Source organism: Corythoichthys intestinalis, chromosome 8, assembly GCF_030265065.1.
Source record: "Corythoichthys intestinalis isolate RoL2023-P3 chromosome 8, ASM3026506v1, whole genome shotgun sequence".
NCBI classification, from domain to species: domain Eukaryota; kingdom Metazoa; phylum Chordata; class Actinopteri; order Syngnathiformes; family Syngnathidae; genus Corythoichthys; species Corythoichthys intestinalis.
This window is the reverse complement of record NC_080402.1, coordinates 20,545,532-20,562,067: the sequence shown is the minus strand read 5'-3', so window position 1 is coordinate 20,562,067 and position 16,536 is coordinate 20,545,532. Positions and strand designations below refer to the sequence as shown.

Sequence of the window (16,536 nt, the reverse complement as noted above, 5' to 3'; positions counted from 1 at the left end):
TACGCGATAATATCTCGTTAAAGTCATGGCGTCTGTAATCCTGCTCTTGCGTGCTCTCACCTCCAGGTAAGATTGTTAAACAGCAAAACCTTTTTATTTATTTATTTATTTATTTATTTATTTATTTATTTATTTTTAAATGCCCTCCTGTTCAAAATGTTTCTTCCCCCAAAAAATTGAGATTACAAGCTTTCCAATGATGTATCACACATGCATATCGGACAAGTTTGAAATTTGGCCAAATAGGGGATCTCAGAGCTGAACCTCAAGTCACCTGAGTGTTTTCCACCATATGCAATGTGTAAGGTCTTACAATGTTGTCATGTTTGTTAACAATCAAGTATAGTTACCTCACCAGTTGGTAAAACCTACAGTAGGCGAAGTTATGCATTTGGTTCTGTCTGTTTGCTTGTTTGTTTCTATTTTTGTGTTCCTGATAACTGGAAAATGGATAAAAGGATGATTATCAAACTTGCAGGATATGTTTGTACTACAAAATGCAAGCGGTGAGTACACTTTGAGGCCGTGGTCAGAGGTCACACAGGTCGTAAAATGAATTTTGCAATAACTCAGTAACAGATTAACCTGTTTAACTCATATCTGCAAGGTAAGTGCTACAATGATATTTTGGGGCATTAAGAAAGTGTGCCCACTCTACCAAATATGGCGATGATTTGACTTTGGCTGCTCTCTCAGAATGCTCCTCCAGTTAAAAATGTAATTAACATTGATCACTGGAATGACATTAATATACAACAAGTTGGAGGAGTTTATCAACTGCAGTTTTTTGCTCTTCAACTGTGAAAATAAACCAACGGTGCATTGCAAACTTTTGTGTATTTGGACCCAGGACAATCAAAATTCTAATGCTATTGTTCACTGTATGCCAAGTTGAGCTGTCACCATACTCAACTGAAGTTTGCACTGAAAAACTGACATGCTGCACACCACTGACAATGTCATTGTCATTGCACTGTTAATGCCACAATATTGTCACATATATCTAACTTAGGCTATGTTCATACTGCAGGTCTTAATGCACGAATCCGATTTTTTCGTGTTTTTCCGAGTCGAGTGAGGCATTAACTTGACGGTCTGAACAAGAAGTGGACCATTTCAAATATAATCTGGGTCACTTTCGTATGTGGTTTAAATCCAATCTGGGCCGCATTTTTCCAGAACAACTTGGCGGTCTGAACTGGAAAGTCTCCCAAATTGGAATTCATGCAGCAATCACGTCATCAAAGATCGAGAGAGACAGGGTGCTACGGTAGCGGTGCAGCTGTCTGTTAGCGCCTAGCTTGCCTTGAACAAGGCTTTTGGGGAAGGGTCGGGCTTGGCAACAGTCATAAAAAATAAAAATGGGTTGAGGATAAGCCTGAGAATGATCGGTTTTCTCTCCACTCTATTTGAGCAATATATCAAGATTGCTTACACCGCCCGATTGCTTACACCGCCGAGAGTCGGGGCACACTGTCGGTATGTGTTTGTGACATGCACGGACAGTGTGTGCATGCTATCGATCCACAGAAACTTTGAATATAAGCTTAACGGGGATTATTTATGTCTGTTATTTGTGTCCTCTTTTTGGAAATCAAAATATGATCGACCTGGAATGACGGATGACAGCCAGCATGTGTAGTCATTTGCTTTGATGCTTTTGTGCATGCGGGTCTTCTTGCTCAGCGTGTCGGACTGTGAATTAGTGTGCATGCTTAATACTTGAACGGTCTCAATGGACAAAGGCAGTCTGAACGGGCACGCCAAAAAAACAGATATGACAAAAAATCGGATTCGTGCATTAAGACCTGCAGTATGAACGTAGCCTTAGTAATATGTTCTCAGACATGTCTCAATCTAGGTAGTGTCTATCCAATATTTACACTGTTACATTAAAGCATTTTTGCACTATTACATCAATACCTAGGCAAAAACTATCATTTGCACTATCATATGAAGTCAGCCATCTGCTTCCTAGTCTGAGTACTGTAAATAAGCACTGTCACTTTATTCCCAATCTATGTACCCTGTGCTTACATATTAAGTGTGTTGTACTTGTGTTTTATTTGGTACACTTTATGGCAAATCTTTAAATCTCGTTGTAGTCTACAATGATAATAAAGGTGTTGTATTCTATTCTATTCTATTTCTTTTCTTCAAATATTTTAATGTGAACATGTTTGTGAGTGCGAAGAAAAAGCATCGAAAACATTTTTTTGTTATCATGTGAAACAAACTGTTCTATTCTATTAAAAACATTAATTGTAAAATAGCAACATATCAATGTGGAACATTGCACATTTATGCAGGGATTTCTACTGTAAAAGACTTTACCAATGGAAAGCTAAGAACAACAAAAATGACTTTAATGTGGCAGTTTGAGGTCCATGCAGAGTTCAAAGAATAAACATTGACACTGCTTTGCAAATATCGCTCTATCTCAATGAGCTCGGATCCCTCTTTTGTATGCAGCATCTCATATTTTGAGTTACCTCCAGAGAAGCATACCACGTTAGAACCGGACACACTGTGTCAGAATGTTTACATGTTTTCATTTAAGTTACTTTTCCTAAAACTCAAATGCTTAAATGCCACCCAACATGTTTGGGGAATTCTTAATTATCTGCTTGCAGACTGAGTGAAAAAGGAACCTTGTCCAATATTAAGTCAATAGAGAAGGGACTTCTGTTTCTTGCTTGTGAGGCTGCATTTAAATGCACTCTGTCTCTATTTATTGACAATTACATTGACCATTGAAGACCAGTGATGCTCAACTATATTAATTTCCCCTTTTTACTGACCAAAAATGAAACTGAAATATTCTACTATGCTATTGAGAAGTATTGAACAAATATTATGAAAATTTGTTTGGTGTGGCCTTTTGTCAGGTGCACTATTGAGGAGAATTTGCAGTATGCATGGAATATGAATGGGAATTGATATTTGGCAACACTTACATTGTTCATGTACTCGCTCAGCAAGTCTTGGAGAGCCTGTCGAACAGCATTGCACTCAGCCACGATGCGTTCACGTCTGTCGTCACGTGTGCACGAAGAGTCTGCCATTAAGGCGGCACCACTGATAATGCTCTCCAATCGCTCCTCCAGAGAAGGCCTAAAACGAGCCTCGCTGAATGTCAAAGGGTCCAGAATAATTTTGTTCTGCAATGCATAAACAGAGAACAAAGGTTAGTCTTTTTCATTTATTTTAAATAAATATTACAGGTGTCCCGATACACTTTTAACTTCTAATCCTATTTCTTCGTTTTGATTGGATGTGATCTGATACCTATTTTTTAAAAATAATGCCACCAATAAATGATAAAATATATTTTACATTAAGCCAACTCTCCTGGTAATACGTCAAGATGTGCTCTGTTTACAAATACAACAATTCTCTTTTACCATCTTTGGTTATAAAGAGAAGTCGTCCCACACAGCGGACATGTTTGCCTTGTGGTTTGGATTTACAGCATCTGAAAAGTGTGAAGATGCTGGGAAAAAAGTGAATACTTGACCGAATCTAATCTAGCGATCAAATTTGATTCTCCATCATTGCCGTATCGGTCGATGATACCAAGTACTAGATCGAGACAACACGACTAAATATATATACATTTAATACCTAAAGTAATGGCAAATTAGTTTTGTATTTATGTGTAGTTTCTATTAAACTGTAAAGTACATTGGAGTACTGTAATGTTCAGATTACAGTATAACACATATTTTCATATGAAAGGTGGAAAAGCGCTATATAAGTGTAACACCATAGTTTGGCTTGTACTGCGACTCTGAATTGTAAATATTAATTATATTTATTGCATATATATATATATATATATATATATATATATATATATATATATATACATACATACATATACACACACATATACACACACATATATATTATACATATGGCGAAAAACACAGACAAGGCTGAAAAAGCGGTTCCTGCTCTTGCACCCCTCTTTAAAATAAACTGCTGTATTTTCAGCCAAAAGAACTGTTGTGTTTGATAAAACTATATGTCTATATGCTGCCATAGCAGATTCATCGTGCATTAAGCCCCTGAACTATTTTTAATTTGTCCGTTTTACCATGAAAACCCCCGTTTACAGACGTCGCGCAACCGCTTTTGTTTCAACCCAGCCATAAAACGAAGGTAGTTATATTTATTATTCAAAATGTCTGTTCTAGCTTTGAATCATTAATTGATGTCTAATATTTCATTTTTTAAAAAAAATGACAAAAAAATTATTCACTCACATAGTTTAAACTTTTAAACAAATTACATCACAATGAAAAAAATGGTGTCTGTAAAAAGGTCACGGATATCTACCTCTTAACTATCGCTTAATTGTATTTTTTTTGTTACTGTCGCATTTTCTCCAATATGTGACATGATAAATAATCGATCCAAACAAGGAAAAGAAAAAAAACCTTTAAAAGTGTAAATATATGAAATAGAACATCTCGACCACTCCTTGATGTCTGCGATTTCTGCATCACGTTGTTATGTTGTTATATTACCATGTTTCACCCATAAAATCCCGAAAAAAAATTGTGAATGGCCACAGCTGGATTTTGTTTTGACACTCAGTGATAGATGCAACATGGAGTTTTTGGATCAAAACAAGGTAAATATGCGATAACATCTCATTTAAGTCATGGCGTCTGCAATTCTGCTCTCGCGTGCTCTCACCTTCAGATAGGGTTTTGCTGTTTATTTATTTATTTATTTATTTATTTTTATTAAAAATGTCCTCCTGCTCAAAATGTTTCTTCCCACAGAAAATTGAGATTTTAAGCTTTCCCTTAAATGCCACGAAGAATTAAGGCAGTTCTGAAGGCAAAAGGGGGTCCAATCACTAGCATGGTGTACCTAATAAAGTGGCCGGTGAGTGTATATATACACTTGATAATCACATAGGTGATATATACTAACCTAAGGGAAGATTACACGGACTGCTGTTTTTCTCTAACCCCTGTTTTTACTTGTATTTTCAGAATTTTACGTTTCCTTCTGTGTTATTTCACGTTGACTGACTTGACCAAGTAAACAACACATATGATTCTGTGTTGTGTAGTGTTGTTTTCAATTTTACTGCATGTTTTTGTCTGTCTAATTATATAGTTTTCAAAAATAAATCCGACATTATAAGCATTTACTCAGTACTTGAGTATTATTTTCAGCAAATACTTTTTTCGTTAAGTAATTTTTTGACTGACTACCTTTACTGGTACTTGAGTAATATCATTTTGAAGTAACTCTAATCTTCCATGAGTACAAAGCGGCACATACCACATAAGAAATTATGTTACAAATATGCAGAATTTAAATTGACACTCCAGTTGAAGTCAACATTAATAATTTGTTTGATTAAAAAACTATAAAAATAAGGCCTGGTCATCATCTCTCAGGTGAGTTAGCTGACTGTGCTCAAACTACACCCAGTTCAAGCGCCAAATGTGTATCTGATACAATGTGGATGATATATTGTTTAGATGTTTCCAATGTCTATACATAAATCATCTACCATGGCAGCGAGGTTTTGTGAATGTGAGAAGAAGCATCACTTTCGTCAGCTGGGCTTTGCGAGAGCGAAACAGTTGGCTGGCAGCGAGCAGCAGCCTTGGAAGCCCACAGGCAAGCGGCGGCTCATGCAGCAGTTGCCATCAGTAAATGTGTAAAGTCAGCTACAATTCGCTTGAAATTTAGCGTGCCCTTGGTAGTATTGTAGCCGAATGTACATGCTCAACGCGGCCGGCGCTGCAGGAAGGACCTCCCGGCCGTGGGGAAACCTGCTCGCAGCCAGCCAGCCATCTGCTACGCCATTCATTATTACACAAAGCTCACATTACATAAAACACATAACCCAATGGAAGATGTATTTTTGAGATAACGGTTGTAATTTTTTTCCGTGCTGGAAGTAACGCTAGAAATTCAGTGGTCCCTCAACAGTACTAGAGCTGACCACAAAGCATCCAATGTCAGCCACTGCCACACGAAACGCCGCTGATTCTTGTGGTATGCCAACCACGCTATGTTCTTGCTCACAACCAGCTGTTTAAGTCACAAAGTCCAGATAACAAAACACATAGGCATGCGAGATATGATGTATTTGGCGGATCAGTTGCTGTAACTTCACGAGACAGTTTGATGGCTAAGTAATTCAGAAATCTGCACTCATACTGGGAAGGAAAGCAGCCACCAACGAAGCGCTTAGCCTTATACTGTATAGTGGTAGGGGCTGGCCAGAAAGCAAGAGTTCTAGGCAACGTCACCTGACCCTCTTTTTAGGCCCAGAAAAATCCTAACAGACAAGGTGAGAGATTGACGGCCAATGCCAAATTTTCGGCTATTAAGAACAAGAAGAATATTTATACACTACAATATCTCAGGGATTTGTCTTTATTGACTTTTAGTGTCGTATATATGCATTTTTTTTTTGTTATGTTTGGTTTTTCTAAATACTGTATGACAATTGCAGTGCCATATATTTTGAAAGAATTCTGCCACGAGTAGTTCAGTATGTACAATGTGTCTCCTTTATGTTTGCTTGTTTTGTCGCGAGTGGACACAGGCCTTCAATGGACTGTGCCGTTTATTTGCATAAGCTTCGGCAACTCCTTCACAACAAACATAAGTATCATTAAGTGAAAGCACAACAAAAATAATATTCCTATGTCTCAAAAAATATATATGTTCATTCCCAATCAAAATAGTTCTGCAAAATACACATAAAACTTGCTCAGACTTTGGTCAAACTCTATTCAAACATTTCGGCAGCTCAACAAATACACTGGATGGAAATATTTAGTCACAATATACAAACTGTCAGAGGTGTCGTATGTTGTGAAGCCCGCACTCAAATGACGGTGAAGTACAATGGAAACAGAGAACTACGGCGTCACTCAAGGGACAACACACACTCATTGGCTTGATTTCTAAGTAATTTAAAACACTCCATTGACACCTTGTGGTGTATTTCAATCACTACCTTACGTAGTTAAAGACACTGGAAGAACGGCAGGGATTTTTTGATTGAAAATTTTAAAAATTTTATTAAAACGAAAACATTAGGAGGAGTTTTAATTAGGGCTGTCAAAATTATCGCGTTAACACGCAGTAATTAATTTTTTTGATTAACCACGTTAAAATATTTGACGCAATTAACGCACATGTCCCGCTCAGACAGTATTCTGCCTTTTGGTAAGTTTTACAGCAAGGTTTTTTGTGCTGTCTAACAGCGAACTCTTGTGGTCGCTTTGCGACATGGTTTATTGCTTTCTTGCCAGTTCAATATGGCTGCACGACGTCTCGGGCTGACGCCTACGTTGTAATGTTGTGCTTATATGATCCTTGGACAAGATTTGTCCGTAAGTATGGTTGTTGTAAAGAATGTACATATTATGTTAGTAAGCAAAATGTTGTATTTTTTGTATGAGACGCTTTTTGTTTATGTTTAGTGAACCTGTATAGCGTGCTAAGCTAATGTTGTTGCTAATGCAATGCTTGTGTACTTTTTTTTGTAGTTTCACTACGGTCTAAAGAGGACAATGGTTTGAGGCCATTTTATTAATAAATCAGATGAAAAAGGAAGAAGTCTGATTATTAAGGCGTCGTTCACTAGCTGTCTAGCTTTGGAAAAAGTAGACGCTTCGGAGTGAGGACAGCATAGACAGATTTAAATGACAGTAGAGTGAAATGCCCACAACAGTCCTGATGTACCGTATGTTGAATGTATATATCCATCTTGTGTCTTATCTTTCCATTCCAACAATTTATTTTACAGAATATATATAATTTACAGAAAAATATGGCATATTTTATAGATGGTTTGAATTGCGATTAATTGCGATTAATTGTGATTAATTAATTTTTAAGCTGTAATTAACTCGATTAAAAATTTTAATCGTTTGACAGCCCTAGTTTTAATATAAAATTAGGATAACTTTTAACATTTATCTTTTAAGAACTACAAGTCGCTGGGGACGGGTTTCAATAAGCTTCGGCTTCTCCCGTCAGCCCTTTTCTTTTGGGGTTGAATTAATTGTAAACACATATAAATGCCGTATGTTTGTTTGGATTTGTCATGCCTGAAGGGAAAATAAAATAAATAAATAAAAAAATCTTTCTATCCGTGGATCCCTTTAATATAAAGAATGTTAATAATGTTAATGCCATCTTGTGGATTTATTGATATAATAAACAAATACAGTACTTTTATACAGTATGTTCAATGTATATATCCATCTTGTGTCTTATTTTTCCATTCCAACAATAATTTACAGTAATTCAGAAAGCTGCACTCGTGCTGGGGAGGAAAGCAGCCACTGACGAAGCGCTTAGTCTTATACTGTATAGTGGTAGGGGCGGGCCAGAAAGCAAGAGTTCTAGGCAATGTCACCTGACCCTCTTTTTCGGCCCAGAAAAATCCTAACAGACGAGAGTTTGAAGGCCAACGCCTACCGTAATTTTCGGCTTTTAAGAACAAGAAGAGTACAGTGGTACCTCTACATACGAAGTTAATCCGTTCCAGGACCTTGTTTGTAAGTCGAAATGGTCGTATGTCGAGCAGGATTTTCCCATAGGAATACATTATAATTCCATTAATTCGTTCCACAGCCCAAAAACCTTCACTAAATCCTTAAAAAATACTGCTGGTACTATTACAAATGGCAATTACACATAGCAAAACAAATAAATTATAAATCAAAATCGGAATAATAATAATAATAATAATAATAATTCCTGTATTAATGTAACGAATCGGGTTCTAATGTGGCGGACGTTTTTTGCTGACCCTGAACGCACCGCGGTGCTGACGTGCCAGAGGCAGACCGGTGAGCTTGAGTTTCACTTTCACGTTGAATGTTTTCTTAACACCGTCAATTGCGGCAGACAGAAGGTGTTTTTGTTTTGAATAAGTTGTGAAATAAATGATAAAAACGTGGCGAAGTTGGCGATTTCTCTGGAGATGTTACCACAATAAGAATTGTCAGCTTAACTTATAAAGACTGGCGAACGATGGTCGGAGGAGGACCGTGGAGATGTATTGTTGAGCCATTTCACGGATGCCCACCCTACGCTCATATTTTTCTGTCATTTGCATCTTCATTTAGAAGGTAAGCGTCAACTTTTTCCTTGTTTCACCACCTGTACCAACCTTTTCTGAAACCAGTGTTGATTTGTCGCACAAGAAAATCCGCCGTGCATTCGTCTGCGGTGCTGCCATTGTCGTCGTATTTCGAGCATGTCGTCGGATGTAGAAACAAATGGCGCGTCAAATTTTACGTCGGATGTCGAAAAGTTCGTGTGTCGAAGCGATCGTATGTAGAGGTACCACTGTATTTGTACACTACAATATCTCAGGGATTTGTCTTTGAATGACTTTTAGTGTTGTGTATATGCATTTTTATGTTATGTTTTGTTTTTCTAAATACTGTATGACAATTGAAGTGCCTTATATTTTGAAAGAATTCTGCCACAAGTAGTTCAGTATGTACAATGTGCCTCCTTTATTTTTGTTTGTTTTATCATGTATGTTTTTGTGTTTCTTGCATTGCACAATTTTTGATTTGTTGTGCTGTTGTATGTGTGTGATTGTTTGAATTAATAAAAAAAAAAAAAAAAAAAGAAAAAAAGAAAAGGAATCCTAACAGGTGAGTAGACATAAGAGTTTCTTTCTTTTACTCAGAGATTCAGCACTCAATTGGTCTCAGGCTATTCATATTTTCAGCACTTATTTTCAAACATACAGTATAGGCAGTAGAATACAGTGAAGTTTGGACACACCCCATTCAATGCAACTCAAATGATGGTCACAAGCCCATTGAAAAAGCATGAAATTCCACTAATTAACCCTGAGAAGCCATAACTGTGAAGTAAATACCTTTTCACATGACTACCTCATGAAGCTCATTGAATGTGCAAAAAAAAATTAAAATAATAATAATAATAATAATAATAAAAATCAGGAAAGGGTGGTTACTTTCAGGAAACTAAAATATAAAAAATGTGTTATTTCACATTTTTACTACATGTTTATTCATAGTTTAATACCTTCAGTGAGAATTTACAATGGAAATAGTCGTGAAAATAAAGAAAAAACATGAATGAAGAGGTGTGTCCAACCTTTTGGCCTGTATTGTATTTCATGTATTTAGAAAATTATCATTATCATTAAAATGACTGGAGTGCCCCTTTAATGATACCAAAAAAATGAATGCGACTACACAACAGAGGTAAACGGTTCTTATAAAGGAGCCATCAAATTTAATTAAAAACCTACTTGGTTGGAAAAAAAAAAAAAAAAAAAAAAAAAAAAAAAAACAATGAAAACAATATCAATGATAAGCTTTGGGTGTGTCAAAATATATACGATGTTTTGATTATCTTTTTTCATTGTGTATTCGGGAAATTGTCATCTTCACTAGAAATTAAAGTTTTACGAAGGCTACAAGCCAGAGCCTAATACGCAAAGGGCCTGACGAATGAAAGATGTAAAGAAGAAAAGAACATGAAGGCACACTGAGAACATTCCCTGAGGGCTTTACTCCATTGTTATTCAAGCATGATGTCAGGTACCAATTATCATGGGGCATTGGGAATAGTTGGGGTAGGAAGATTAGAAAAGGTTTGATTGACAAAAGCTTGGAGGTTTTCAAGGTAATTGGCAATCGCTCGAGTCCTCCATCAGAAAACAGTGAAACGATTGATATTGTCCGTTCTGTCATCCACAATTTAGGCTTTTTAATGTCATGATCAATTAATTGGAAAAGCACATGTAGATGACAACTTTGTGAATTAAATTGGGGTTGAATTCAATTCTATATAGCACTTAACTACCAAGTCTTCTTTTAAACATGTATTTGTAAATGAGGCCCTTTTGCATTTTTTTTCCCTTCTTGAGCCATTTAGGAAAATGTATGCATGTGAAAAGTCAACACCCAACTAGCCAAATTATAAGCAAATGTTTTGTCATTGCCACATACCAAAACAGTTTTGGAGAAACAGCTAAGAAAACATAATGAAGACGGGAATGGGTTGCTAGGTTACAAGAATATGTAATAATTTTGAAGACTTAAAAGACCTGGAGAATTGATTGGCAAATGTATCTAGGATACTGCATTTGTTTATACTTCCTGGTATCCCTTGAACATATTGCTTGGCATTGTGATAGAATCAGAGGGAACCTTCCATTTGTCCTCAAATGTTTAGGTCATTAACTTGACCCCACTTCAGCAACTGATTTTTTTTCAACATCTGTTGAGATTGAAAAAGGTCTTAGGAAATATACTATTGTAAAGTATGTTGGAAATGGGTTATATTATGTAGATATTATGTCAGATAGTCTATGTGTGAGTTGAGTCCAACGGTTTGTCTACCTCATTTAGTCAATTATATAATCCTCATAAAGTATAGGCTTACTGAACTGGTACTTATAAAACATGATCATTTACTGTGTGTCTGCATTGTACTAGTATATCTAAAAAGATGGGCACATTGCTCACTTTTAAACAATAATATCAACACTTGTATTTTGAACAAGAAAAATAAATGTGACCAGCAGATTTATTTTAAGAGACAGAGTCAGAAAATGGGGGTGCAAAAGAATGCCTTGCAACAATGAACAACATTAACATTACGGATATGAATAAAAGAATACAGTAGCAGGATGTTTCATGCGACTTGAAGCGGGTACGCATCATGCATACAGTTAATATAAGCATGTCACAATGAAATACAAGTTGCTTTCCTCTAAGGGGTAAATGTGCAACACAAATACTGCCTTAAAATCAAAATGTAAAGCATTCATAAATCATTAACAGCGATAGAAGATGCAAGTAGAGCATAGAGATGGGTCACAGCATGAATTAGTAAGAAGAAAAGCAGCAGGAATTTAAGCTAAAAATGCTGTTTTCCTAAAATAGAGAGTTCATAGCCCATTGTGCTAACTGCTTCCACATGTATGCATGATTATCATGCATGTGAGAATGTAACGTGCCCCATCAAACACATGCTTCTTTATCATCAATTGAATGGGAAAATTCTACACATGCTAGTTTGAACTTTTCCTGAAAAACTGACTTTTTGTTTGGCTCACATATTTTCCTCTTTCGTGTCATAACTATTTTTGAAATGTACTTTACAAGAGTAGAAAAAGGGTTATAAAACTCAACAGGGGCCACATGGCTCCTCCTAACGAGTCCTACTTACAACTATACTATACCATACCATACCATACCATACCATACCATACTGTATTTTTCGGACTATAAGTCGCATCTGAGTATAAGTCGCACAGGCCATAAAATGGCCAAAGAAGAGGGAAAAACATATATAAGTCGCACAGGAGTATAAGTTGCATTTTGTGGGGAAATTTACTTGATAAAATCCAACTCATAGAACATATATGTCATCTTGAAAGGCAATTTAATATAAAATTACAATAGAGAACAACATGCTGAATAAGTGTACAGTATGATAATTAGGGCTGTCAAAATTATGGCGTTAACGGGCGGTAATTAATATTTTTTAATTAATCACGTTAAAATATTTGACGCAATTAACGCACATGCCCCGCTCAAACAGATTAAAATGACAGCACAGTGTCATGTGCACATGTTACTTGTGTTTTTTTTTTTTGTCTCCCTCTGCTGGCGCTTTGGTGCGACTGAATTTATGGGTTTAAGCACAATGAGCATTGTGTAATTACTGACATCAACAATGGCGACCTACTAGTTTATTTTTTGATTGAAATTTTTAGAAATGTTATTAAAACGAAAACATAAAGAGGGGTTTTAATATAAAATTTCTATAACTTGTACTAACATTTATCTTTTAAGAACTACAAGTCTTTCTATCCATGGATCGCTTTAACAGAATGTTAATGCCATCTTGTTGATTTATTGTTATAATAAACAAATACAGTACTTATGTACAGTATGTTAAATGTATATATCCGTCTTGTGTCTTATCTTTCCATTCCAACAATAATTTACAGAAAAATATGGCATATTTTATAGATGGTTTGAATTGTGATTAATTACGATTAATTAATTTTTAAGCTGTGATTAACTCGATTAAAAATTTTAATCGTTTGACAGCCCTAATGATAATTTTTGATGATGCATGAACTACGAAATGCAAATATGCTGTCCTTACCAGGACGCTACGGCTTGGCCCTGGCTATACAATGAGCTAAACTCCCAAATGACGATGCTTGACGTCCATATAATTTGCTGAATCAATTTCACCTATGATACCAATCAGGTTCGTATCAACGTAAATAAATGATAATTAGGAGCTATTACAGCAATGACACAAACAGTTAGCATGTGTTCGCTAGCATTAGCACATTGTTCAAACAACCACACAACTGGCTCTAAGTGTCCGATCACGGGAGGAAAACACACAACAACAACAGAATAGATTGATGCACACAGGCGTTGCCTCTGTAGAGATATTTTACAAGCATAAACAATGAACGTAGGTTCGCAGCCGTGTTTCTCTCTCTCTCTCTCTCTCCCTCCCTCCCTCTCTCCTCCCTCCCTCTCTTTCAGAGACGCTCCATAGCTGTCTTCTTCTGGCGTGTGAGCGCTCTTCTTCGTGTAAACAAGTGCAAGTGCGCCCTCACTTGGGCGTGAAAGCGCCACAAACTAAAAGCATGCATTTCAATATAAAAAACTCAATTATACAATTGAACACACATTGCCAAAGGCAGAACGCGAACGTGGCCATAGCTATTAAGAGTTATTCAGATAGCTATAGCATAAAGAACATGCTAACAAGTTTACCAAACCATCAGTGTCACTCCAAAACACCAAAATACCATGTGGAATGATATCATAATGTGTTAATAATTTCACACATAAGTTGCTAGTGAGTATAAGTCGCCCCCCCCAGCAAAACTATGAAAAAAGCTGCGACTTATAGTCCGAAAAATACAGTACTATACTATACTTTACTATGATCATTGTAGTTAGATACGGTGAATGGGGACCTATAAATAAATGGCCGTAAAATAAGATATCCTCAAATATCAGGCTCCTCTGACTAGCTGATATTTGGCAAACAGCCCAAAATCTTAGTAGAGCCAACACTATCACTTTGCAATATTAAAAAATATTCAAAAATGCAATAAGACAATCTCATAACCTTTGCACTACAACATCATTTGAAGGGTTCGTGATCAATATTCATGTAATAAAATGCCCAAAGCATAAAAATGTGATATGCACTGTTCTCAGAGATGCTGATCATTTATAGAAGATCATAAAATCCATTCTTGTTTCTTTGCTCAATGTCGATAAAGCTAGATGTGGTGCTCATACATGATGCTTTGAAAGAATATAATAAACCCATACAAAACAAGCTAGCCCGCTAGCTTTTTGGTTAAGGTATCCTCGCAAAGTCTATTTTTTTTCTTGAAAGTATACCTTTACAACAAATGTTTCATAACATCTGATGATTTGTCTTCTCCGTAATTCAACCATGCATATTTACATCAATGAATCAGACCTTGGAACCTCAGAATCAGAATCAACTGACCAAGCATGTTAAAAAGTCTTTGGTAGTGTTATAACAAACAATACACTTCAGCAGTGGTCCCTTATCGATAGAGCGCGGTCTGAGTCCGTATTCCAACACCGTTCTGTCTGGACTGCGGAAGATTTTTAACAATAATTAATAAAGGCAAACATTATTATTTTCTAACGGAAAGAGATTTTTGAGTGTGTATGTACAAAAGCAGGTATGTCATGGCTAGGGTTCTTTGAGCAGCAGCCCAGATGGGCAGACCTCCGAGCGGTCACAACTGTTGCGTTGTTTTCATTGTACATGCAATGGGAAAATTAACTGAATTATGGCATTTTCTACAATGGTTTTTCATTGTCGACATAAGGGTACCCTTCAGAAAGCCTAAAAAACACGAATGGTCCATAATTTTTTTGTTTGGCCCTTTTTCCAAAAACAATAACTTTTATAATAATAACTTTTTCTGTCACCTGCAACTTTAATGTGCTGCCTTCCCTCATTGTGGATATTAACTCATTTGCTCCCAAAAACATATAAATATGTTCTATTTTTAATTGCTTCAGTGTCCCAAAAACGTATTTATACGTCTTTTGCGTTATTATTATTATTATTATTATTTTTGACAATACGCATCGAGAGGTTCCCATGTATCTAAGATACTATGCACAAAGCTCAAAACTCATTTTAAAGCAATAAAACTGGCCACTGGAGGGCAGTAGTGCATTTGGTAAGCCGCCCAACCCGATTCAACCAGTGCAGCGTTGAGTCCTTGCTGCTCGCCGAGCAGAGCCCGCGCCGCCGTGCTCACCGCTCGCGTCCCCCGCACCCTCCAGTGTCCCGCACGGAAACGCGCACGGCCAAACCAGTTCCCCCCCAGGAACACAAGTTCCCCAGGCGAACGAGGCAGTGGTCACTACAAAAGAAAGACTAAAAAAAAATCCATCTTTACGAGACAGGCGGCGATCAGGGAAAAGTTTAACCCGCTGTCGCGGCCACCATGGCGTCATCTCTCAGTTAGTCATGTGTAAACAAATTGTTACTTTGCTATCAAAAGCTTTTTTTATCTAGTTTTGTATGTTATTTTGTAAAAGGAAAACATTATTCAGATGTTTAGGATATAACTAAAACAAAAAATAGCTGTGTTAAAGTCAAAGTTATGCTTGAAATGTATAGGTTTACAAAAAGCTCATTTTCTCCGTTTTTTTCATCAGAAATGGGAAAATTGATCAAACTAAGCTATTTTCTAATGCTGATTTCTAAAGAATGGAAAAAGATATGAATTTGCTTTTTTCCTGCGAAAAGAAGAGAGTCTAATCTTTCTTTTGGTGGGTTCCATGTTAATATAGCAATAGAACAGAATTTTCTGTGGGCCTTGCAAAATCAGTCAAAATCCAGTAAAACGGCCGGGAGAGAAGGGCCTTGCTCCGGTGAAAATGGCTGGGAGTGAATGAGTTAATGACATCACAAGCAAAATGTCTATTTAAACTTATATGTTTTTTTTTCTATTTCCTGGAGATTGGCTTTTATTGACGTTTTTCACCACTATTAGACAGCAGAATTTTCCCAAAACTGTTAGATAACATTTTTTTCCGCTAGGATGCACTTGATCAAACCTTTTTCTGCGCTTTAATGCTTGCTGTATCCGAGGTCGTAAGATACAATATGTTCCCTATGACAGCATCCATGACAGGAGCCTCCTCCATAATGCTGAGATGAAACATCACATCAAGTCTTTTGAGTAAGTTTAATCAAGTAGGTGATTAAATAGACTACTATATTCACACAAAAATATGTAGCCCCACACTCAAGGTTTTAAGTTTCTAGGAGAGATTAACAACCTGTAGGAGCCTTTCTACAACAAATACACAGTATATTCAAGCACAAGGTCATGCTCATAAAGCTTTTAGAAAGCTGCAAAAGAGAAAGGTTGCCTTAATGTGTGCAAGAATTGTGATATTTATGTTAAAATTGGTTCATTCACAGCAGTGTTCC

The 16,536-nt window shown here is 36.6% G+C and overlaps 1 protein-coding gene across 2 annotated transcripts in view; it reads right to left on the bottom strand.

Moving 5' to 3' along the window:
* Positions 1-16,536, bottom strand: part of ctnna2 (catenin (cadherin-associated protein), alpha 2) — a 464,321-nt gene that overhangs the window by 361,014 nt on the left and 86,771 nt on the right. For both annotated transcript variants that reach the window (XM_057842763.1, XM_057842764.1), the window contains one exon: positions 2,958-3,161. In XM_057842763.1, coding sequence (XP_057698746.1) covers positions 2,958-3,161 — 204 coding nt within the window. The remainder of the gene's footprint in view (positions 1-2,957; positions 3,162-16,536) is intronic.